Below are 10,440 nucleotides of genomic sequence, written 5' to 3' on the forward strand. Positions count from 1 at the left end.
AAGTGTTCGTGAATAATGTGAACGACTTTTGAACCGAAAAGCCATTCTTATCGAGATAAAAATTCAAGAGACAGACTCTCATCTTGGAATTTTTATGTTTTATTGGAAAAACCTGAATTTCATACTGTTCTCCGGCATACTAATTCTTCGAAAAGACTTTCAATTTTTTAGTCACATTGCTGAAAATTGCGGCGTTTATTTTTCGCGACTCACCCCGCGCGCGCGACTGATAAAAAAACACTCCTGTTAAAACGTCGCCGCGTGTGGCGGTGCTCTTTAGGGATTCCAAGCTCGTCGAGGCTCGTCCAGTACGTGCCGTTCGTCAATCGCGGAGTTTCGCCCGCGACGATCGACCAGTCGTTGCAGCGACCAGTTCCCGCCGGACGGTCGCCCGGAATCATTCGCAGTCGCTCCTTCGCGCGATATCACGGTCAAGGTGGAGCTTCCGACGGTTCTAAGATGACGACCACCAACCAGGCTGGTTGTCCACCAACCTGGAGGATTTTCACGATACTTCTATTAGTCTGCGAGTTCGCCGCGGCCGCGAACACCCAGACGTTCGTCGTGAGCAACACCGTAGACAATCAGATCGGTAGAGATTTCTTCGTGGGGCCCTGCCTGGTGAACACCAATCAGACCTGCCCCGATGAAGAAGTGACGTTCTTTCTCTACACCAAGTACAATCCAGATGAGGGACAGCAATTACTTGTAAACGACACCGGCTCAAATCTCGACGATACCAACTTCGTGGCAGCGATACCTACGAAGATCATCGTGCACGGTTACAATTCGGACATGCAGCTGAGTTACTTGGTGGATATTAGGAAAGAATATTTGAAGAGGGGCAGCTACAATCTAATAGCAGTCGACTGGCGTCGTTTGGCGGGAGCACCGTGTTATCCCGTGGCCGTCCACAATGTGCCTCACGTGGGCGACTGTCTGGCACAGCTGGTCGACCGTCTGAGGGACTACGGTGCCGAGGACATCCACGTGATTGGCTTCAGTCTGGGCGCCCACGTACCGGCTTTCGCAGCCAACGCGCTACGACCGTACAAGCTACCGAGGATCACCGGTCTCGATCCGGCGATGCCGCTCTTCGTTACTGTCAGCAAGGACGAGAAGCTCGACGCTAGCGATGCCGAATTCGTCGACGTGTTGCACACAAATGCCTTCATTCAGGGTAAAATCGAACCGAGCGGTCATATCGACTTTTACATGAACGGCGGAGTCAATCAACCTGGTTGCTGGGAGCAGGGAAATCCCTTCGGATGCAACCATCACAGAGCGGCGGAGTACTTCTCCGAGTCGATCAACTCGAAAGTCGGTTTCTGGGGCTGGCCCTGTTCTGGTTTCGTAGCTTATCTCCTGGGTCTCTGCCCGCCTCGATTCCCCGCGGTACTGATGGGCGAGGATGTCAACAGGAAGTATCGAGGTTTTCATCTGGTGAAGACGAGGGCGCATAGCCCGTACGCGGATGGAATGTTCACGGTCGAGGATTTTTACCAGCAGAATCTTTATCAGTGATCCTCTGTGTTAACACCACCTCGCGTGTCGAGATGATCTCGATGGTGCAAAGTATTTTTTTCGAGAAAAGTATTGCAAGTTATTCAACCGTAGTGAATAGAGAATACTCCGAATAGAATATATTCAAAGATTACATATCAGTATGAGAGAAAAACATATATGTGTACGTTGCGTAAATTGACGCATAGTATTTGCTTAAAACTTTAAGACGGTGTTATGTAATCCATAAGTAGGTTATTCTTAAAGATAGTGTGATATAATTTACTACAAATAGGTAAGATCTTTGTAAGATCTTATCTAAAAATTTATTTAGTTGAGGATATGAATAGAAACTAGTTACTGTATTATAGTTTATGATAATATTACTGTATACCGTAAGTGCAAAATGTGAATGAAAATGGAACTGTATTTCGACATATTTGAAATATGACAGAAAAGAAGAGAACACGATAACTGAAAGAAACAGTGATAGAAGTAACAAACTTGGATATTAATCGATATATTTTTATTTATCGGTTCGATTGCATTAGTTGAACAAAATCAACGATTAATATTGAACGGAATCTCGTGAGGCGTTTCAGCTTCGAAACACGTTACGAGCTCACGAATTTAATGCCGCGCGAGAAGATCTGCTAGCATGTCAAGGTCAGATAACTGCCTGGACCTGTTAATCGATATCTTGCACAACCAGAGTAGTGGGGCAAACAGGATCGCGACGTGCTACAATTTCTTCTCGATCCAATACTACAATGTATAGCATTCAAAAAAAAAATATTTAATCGTATCTGTCCATCTAAATCAGTCCATCTATCTTCTGTTTATCTATCTATCAAGTTATCCGCCTGTTTCAATTGTTTCTCTTCTGACGCATTGACGCGGTGACAATACACTGTCAAGCTTCAATATCGCTAAATTTGTAGGCTTGCGAATCTAGCGTTGGATTTTCCTAATTAATCTTGTTTCTCTATTTATTATTCCATAAGTATTCTTCAGTAATGAACAAATATACGACTGCTTCTTATATTAAATATATGTATCTAACATATCTGAATATATGTGACGTAACTGGTTTAGAAATCAAATGTGAGTCAATTGAGAGTAATGCAATATGTTGCGGAAAATTTTCTATGCGAACCGTTTGTGATTTTATCTTTCTATTTATGTCTTCGTTGTCGAGAGACTATATATCTACTATCAAAGAAATGATAGCTCTTGCTATACTGAAAGTCCGGAAACCTTATGAACTGATCCTGTTAGGTTCTCGAGAATTGATCTCGAGAGAATAAGACTTATTTCCTTTTTGTATGTGAAACATTTCCAAAAAGTATCGCATGAATGTGGCTTCGCGATTATTTTCATCTTAACTTAGTTCTCGCAGAAATATTTTTGTTATATTGAAATTTTATTTTTGTTAAGTTTTGCGATAATAATATATAAATCATTATTTGGTTAGTTTTTTTACCCGTGTATTATTTACATTTATAATATAAAATATTTATTTGATATTTATAATAGTCATGATAATGCCATAATTAATATTTAATATCATTAATATTTAAAAATAAAATAAATGAATGTTAAACAAATGCAAATCAATCTAATTTATTTAAATGTCTGGCAAGTAACTTTAGATATTTTATTTTCAATAAATATCAAATAAGATACTCGATATTAATGAATAAAAATTTGATTAGACGTTCTCTCTTGCGATTTTAATATTCTATATTTTGCTTGACTGCGACAGGTGTTCTTTGTAAGTACAAATTTCGTTTTAAGATTATTCATCTGAACATATATATGCTCGTTATAAAACTATGTGTTATAAAAAAATATATTTGTTATATATATATAGTAAGCACATAAATGTACATACATCCAAAATACACATTGTATTTAAAAATAGGAACCAAATAAAATCTGGCAAATTTGATTTGATGTATTATCAATAATATATTATATGTCATTACCCTTTTTTTGGTCATTAATTTATTTTATCTTAAATCTTATTTAAAAAATTGCTATAATAATAATTATTTTATTGTATGTTATTCGTGCATTTGTACTTTTATATTCTCCACGAAGTATAAGATTATCTACGTTTTATATTATTGATTAGATACGAAATATCATAATTCTATCGAGTTCATAGTTATACCTCTGCATTGGAAACTTTTATACTTTTTAATTTTCGCACTGATGCTAATGCATTTTTACGACTTTAATCATAACAGTTCGGACAACCTTGGGTTGCTTTTAATTTTCAATGAAAACTATTCGCTGTAGGTTAAAAAATATTACTGCAATTTCTCTCTCTCCCCCTCTCTCTCTCTATCTCTCTCTCTCTCCCCCCCCCCCCCCCCCCCCTCTCTCTCTCTCTCTCTCTCTTTCTTTCTCTCTATCTAGGCCGCCCTGCACAACCACCCGTTATCCTCGTTTTCAGAGAGCCGCACATATAATGCTATCCAATCAACTTAATCCGCAGTATCAAAGCATTTGGAATCCAAGCGGCCTGATTCGAATGTTAATGAATGCGGGGAGCACGTTCTCCTGGGGGTTTCGGGCGATTGTATCCAAACAATTCGTTAGTAACTAACGAGACCCTCGTTACCGGCTACGTGATGGCAAGAATGATTGGAGTAAAAAGCGCGAGACAGTGAGTGATCTCTCTCTCTCTCTCTCTTCCGAGTAAGCTCAATCGTCATAGCTTAAAACCGAACGACAAATCCCATTCCGTCCCAGCAACAGGTTGCACTCGACACTAATTTGCGAGATTGTCGTCCCGCGTCCGCCCAATTAAGACTCTTAAATCGACTTTGGACCAGTTTCTTCCGAATGCAAGATCGGCGTGACTGGAAACAGGCGACAAATCGCGGTCATAAATCAGCATATCATTTTGAGGATATATCTATATACAGATTGTTACATATTATTGTTTTAAACAATTAGTAAACTCTTCAGAAATAACCAAGTTTTTCTGGAAACAAAGAGCGCGTTTATAAGCTCTCTTATTTAATAATTTTAGACTAGCACTGAATGTACCTTTGTCGTTCGCGAATTCAATTTCTATCCTTATTGAATGCATGGCACAAAGCGCGCATGTTCCCAAAAATGTTGAGATCAAGCGGGAAATTGTCGGCCTCGTCGCTATTATTTTCTACGAGCAGAAAAGCCGACTGATTTTCATACTTCGCGAGCGAGCAGCGGCGCCGCGGCGCGGCGATCGTATTAAAAGTTGCTGGAATAGTTGGGCGAAGCGTTTACTCGAATACACAATTTAAACTTAAGCGGAAATGCACATCCTTACTGGCCGCAATCCCGCATTCTTGCCATCGCAACGGACCGTCGAGGGAAGGGTTGATGGAAAGGGCTGGTTCGCGCCGGTCTCTCGCGTGAAGTGCGCAAGAATGCCAATCTCGGCGATAGAACGCGAGAAGTCTTTGGGAAAATAAAAGGAAAACTCAATAGAAAGAAAGAAAATGGAAGGAAGAAGGAAAAAAGGGAAACTTCGCCGAAAATCCCCCGAATGCATGTATAATATTTATATAAAGACTGAATCATGCTACGAGCAGATTCTGTATATTCTGTTATACGCGGAGATATGCAACGAAGATACCAAACATATAAGAGACATTATCTTGACTCAATCAACACTTCTCACCAAGTTTTACATTACAATTTTCCAATTAATAAGAAATATGAAGATTTAAGAGATACTTTTAAGCGATGTCTAAATGGCGTTGTGCAAAATATTTCAGATAAAAACATAATTTGTATATAACTTTTCGAGAAAAGGTTTGTTTTTGAAAAACTTTTTGTCCGGAGTTAATAGCTTTACTCGTAACAAATTTATTTTTTTTTTCTCGGTCCACTTTTATATGGAAGTATATTACGATACCGTACTGTACGTCCAGCGATACTCGACGTTGCACGCAAAAATAAAAATGTGGGAGGAAAATCCTGTGTAGTCCACTTTCCATGATTTACCCCGGCACACACAAACATGTCTCTCTCTCGGTGTAGGTGATATATATACGCATGCCCTCGCAGGCACAGTATCCGAGATAATTTGAATTCGCCGAGTGGAATATAATTTAATAAAACTTTACCGCGTGGAATTCGCATTAGCTACGCATTACCTTGGCTCTCCTCCGCTTCGGCTGCTTACTTTTACCCCCGGGGTTGTTTTCGTAAGCAAACAAATTTCTTTCGTAAGATTTACGACAGTCACGATGTTATGTCCGACAGCATTTCGAGAACTTCGAAATAATTTCCTCTTGGCCTTATCGACTATACTTGCACGTGCTCCATTATAAATAATTGCTGGTTCGCGCGATCAGCGTAGAATATTTTGATATTGTATGATAAATTTGTGCAAATCTAAAATGCAAAAGATACACGGAGAGAATTTTTCGTCATGGGTATTTTACCGTTAAATTCGCTAAATGTGAGACAAACTTGGCAACCAATCAAATATTATCGGTAACAAGAGGAATTTTTGATATATACAAAAGACATTTTACAAACGTAATAACGTAATAAAAATTATCAAGTACATTGATAATTTTTGAAAAATTTTATATTTTATTATAATAGATATTAATATTTTTTTATTATGGTAGATATTAATCAGAATAGCTCGCATAAAATTCTTCGTAATACATGTTGTCCCACAACTACCGTGATTTTCAGGATAAATTCTAAGAGAAAATTCTCTCTGTGTACATACTATCCGCATTTAACATTGTTAAATTCGTTTTATTCTACATCTCTTTGTCAAAAAACGAGTACTGATTTTTCGATAACCAGGAAATATTCAGGATAATTGCAGAATTGCCATCGAAAAATTTATAATGCTGCTCAAGCATATGGAATATTCAATGTTCCATATGAAATTCAACATGAAATTCAGTTCTGTATTAATCTCAGTGTAATGGAATTGGATATACATCGAAAACGCACTACAAAGGCGTGATTTAATATAATACTCATGCAGAGTTTCAAAATCGCCCGAGATCACCCCAATAATTTATATTGATTATGAGCATTCTAATAATTTTATAAATCGTAAAAATTGCAATATTAAACAATATACTATGTATGTTAAGTATATCAAATCGACAATGTCAAGGGATAAATAAATGTTGTGCAAAATAATCGCTTTTAGATAATCAATTATTGCGGACATACCGGACATACATAACAATGTATATGCGCGATCAATGAATAATAATTATACGATAAATCGAACACGATCAACTAATAATAATTATACGATAAACTGGACACTCTTCTTTTCTTTTCTTTCTTTTCTTATTGTCATTCGTTAGTTTAAAATAGATAGCTATTAATTAGATTTTTTTCCCTCTTCAAATGTGATATTTCTTCACATATCTTAGTATATCTACAGATACTAAAAAAAGTACTAAAAGTACTAAAAAAAAGGGTCACAATTGTAAAGTTAAAATAACTACTATCCCTCTTTTTCAATTTCTTTCAATTTCTATTATGAGAACATCCTATTTTCAAATACGAAGTCCATGTAACGAAAAATCTTTAAGTAACATTGCTTTTACGCGACCTCAATTGCCGGGAAATCAATACCGGTCATTCCGAAATAAACGTAACATATATTCTCGCCAATTTTGCGAAATAATCCGCTGCTTGGCCGTTATTACTAGATGTCATCGCACAGTTTTGTTGGCGATTTTGCTAAAAGCCCTTTATGACGCATATGGAGATTGCAAGGAGATCAGATCCCGGAAAGCGTGATCATCCACCGACTACAGCCTCATGCATATTCCAAACTGCACTCGTCCGTCAGCTTGGAGAGCTCACTTTTGGCACTGTTGTATTCTGACTGCCACATAACTCGCATCACGTGATTGCCTTCTGTATATGCGGAAATGGTTGCTCTGGGATGGTTTTGCTTTAGAGAATAGAATGCTATTCGGATAACTAAAATCGCCGTTCATTAAACTTTAATGAATAATATCGCTAATGCAACCACACAGTTCGTTGATGTAATATAATAATCTATATTGAGAATAATTATTTAAAATTATCTCATGTAAAAATCGTTTCTCTGTTAACATCTTGTAGAAATAGATTGTACTGTCTATTCGACATATTGCGTCGATAGGAGAACAATCCATTCAACCAATTTTAATCTTATCAAGAATAATCATGCGTATAAACGTTTAAATTTATCGTATATATCCACTTTTAATCATCGTAAATATTTCTTTAAAAATACGATATCGTGAAATAATGTTTGAGCAACAAGAACATAAATCTGCTGACGATAAAAATCTTTTCCCGCTTCCCTCGAAGCCATTATCATGGCTCTTCTACAGTTTTGGCGTCGACCGTAAATTTTTGGCCGGATGGCATTCTTTAAGGCTATGTCGGCCCCTTTTTTTCGATGCTCTGAAAAATGTCGTTCGCGAACAGCGAATTTGCGGAAAACGCCGACGTCGTCGAGGAGATCAAAAAATGGGCTCTCTCCCTTTATGGGCGAGATGGGAATTTCGTCGCGGAATGCACACCATTCCCCTATATATATGAGGAACATTTTGAATTAAGAGAGATTACGTGAAAACGCATACTCGCGCAGTTATTTGGCAAACAGAGTATCAATTTTGACTATAAATCGACACTGTTTACGTGAAATAACCGAGGGTATCGCTTTCGATGCGATAATATGACAGCTATATCATTCTTCCCTGTTATTCCGTTTTGTTCGCATTATTAACATAAAGTTATACATAACGTAAAGTTATACGGAAATAAAAAAAACTCATCGCTTTAAATACGGTGTAGTGTAATAAATCCCCCTCTTTATATCGCGCCGTATTGATCGTCATTACAGTCGTTTAAAATTCCAGCTATGCAGCGAAAACGTATAATAGAGTAATATATCATAAGCGGTGCAACGTTTTCACAAAAATATGAGAAACGCATGCTATGCTATATCCTTCTGCATAATGTAACATGACGCTATTGCCGTATTTTGTCACATGAGCTAAATTGTGTGATATCGGATTTGTAATATGATATAGAGCAATTAATCGTTTGATTGTGCAACTGATCGTTTTTCAACAAGGTATGTTAAGAGCAACTGATTTAAATGAACAAAAAAAGCTGTTGTTTTTTTTTACATCAGCGCTATAAAATAGCGATTCTGAATAACTATGCGATAGGTATGTCATAGAGAATAATAATACTCGGTTAAAATATATTCAACGATTCTGTTTAAATTAACAATACGGTGCTTGCCGTTTGCACGTAATACATACAAAAGCACGAAAGTCGGAACTTTTATGAAGCTAATACGCAGTTGCCTTGAGTTTCTAAAGTCGTGCACGGGTTTATCCCTCACGTCCCGAGCATATATTTAACGCTGCAACGCTTATTTGCACTGAAAAATCGCGTAAAGCCAGTAAAAGCGCCAGGAATGTCGCAAAGCTGCTCACCTCTTCGCCATTCGGCAACGCCCGAAACATTTTAACGCTTTTGGAAATATTTATCCATTGCATTTCTCTGTGACATATGTACCTTTCCAATACAATTAATTTGATTAATTTTGCTGGACAAACACACGTGTGTTTCTAATTTAATGAAAACGACTTCAAAATTTTCGAAAATTATTTGAAACATAGTTTGTTATATTTGTCATTTAAAAAAGAGAAACTTTCTCGATATCAATAAATATGGTTTTAAAAGACAATATTTAAAAAATCCTGAAATATATGTAACTCACAGCTTAAAAAGTTATATATACGCAACGAGTTGTCAGAGCGAAATGTCGTCGCGAGTTGCAATTGTGGCAAATGTTGTATAGCGAGGAGGGACGGACTTTACGCCATTCACGTCCTCGGCTTTCGCTCCGGCATAATCGCGCCGAGACGTCAGAACCACGCTGTGATGTACGGGCGCTTGAAATCGCCCAAACTTTTGCATAGTTAACGTAATATGTGCAACTTTGCCAGGGGAAGCCTACCAAAGATCGCCGGTCGCCTTATCCCTGTCACGTTCCGCGCGTAGATTTCACGCTCTCGCGACACCACGTCTCCACGCACACATGCGCACGCACACACACATATACGGGCCGAAAAATCATCAGGAACGTTAACCGCATTTCCTCGACCGAAACTCGCGAAATCCGCTTGACCCGGATTCCGACTCGCCCATAAAGCAAACCGTGTTCCGTTCGTCGAGATAAATGACGGCTGAAAGAGCGCGCAGAAAAATTGCCGCGTAATCGCATACGGAAAAGCGCAATGCGTATCGCTGTCGACGGAGAAATAGATTTCATATCATCAACGGACGCAAGTTTCGAAAATTACACTTGAGAATTTTTAATCTCGTTCTCTAACTGTTATGTTGTGCTCTTAGAAACGAATTAATAATTCTTCTCTATGACATAAAAGGTAATAATATTTGCGTGCTTATGCTATTGCGCTCAAAATAGCTCCGATTGTAGTACTATTTTCAATAAAGAGTATTAATCTTCTGGCATACATTTAAATGAAATTGAAGATCTTTGTAATAAAATAATATAACGACGTTAATTAATAAAACGATACTATTACATGTTTGAATAGTAGAGTTTCTATAAATTCATAATTAAGGTTCAACTCGTTTAGAGAATTTCTACAACAATGCCGTTCTTAAGAAAGCTTATGTAAGCAAAAAAATAGATATAGCTACGTACATTTTACATTCTAGAAAAACACTGTTCACGAAATGTTTCCTCTTAACTAATTCTACGAAATATATAAAAAAATATTCTCGCAAAGTTGACGACTTTATCGTCGAGAGGGATGCAGGAGGTGTGACGGGACTGATGTGTCTTACGGCATTTTAGTGCAACAGATGTACGGATCGAACGGAGCAAGCGTCGGTCTACCAATGGGC

General features: G+C 37.8%; 1 protein-coding gene across 2 annotated transcripts in view; it reads left to right on the top strand.

The window, feature by feature from the left end:
- LOC139820964 (uncharacterized) overlaps positions 1 to 3,454 on the top strand; it is a 169,569-nt gene extending 166,115 nt beyond the window's left edge. For both annotated transcript variants that reach the window (XM_071791589.1, XM_071791590.1), the window contains exon 6: positions 281 to 3,454. In XM_071791589.1, coding sequence (XP_071647690.1) covers positions 281 to 1,524 — 1,244 coding nt within the window. In that variant the 3' untranslated portion in view covers positions 1,525 to 3,454. The remainder of the gene's footprint in view (positions 1 to 280) is intronic.
- The last annotated feature ends 6,986 nt before the right edge of the window (positions 3,455 to 10,440 follow it).

The sequence above is a fragment of the Temnothorax longispinosus genome, chromosome 10 (genome assembly GCF_030848805.1).
Source record: "Temnothorax longispinosus isolate EJ_2023e chromosome 10, Tlon_JGU_v1, whole genome shotgun sequence".
In the NCBI taxonomy this organism is placed as follows: domain Eukaryota; kingdom Metazoa; phylum Arthropoda; class Insecta; order Hymenoptera; family Formicidae; genus Temnothorax; species Temnothorax longispinosus.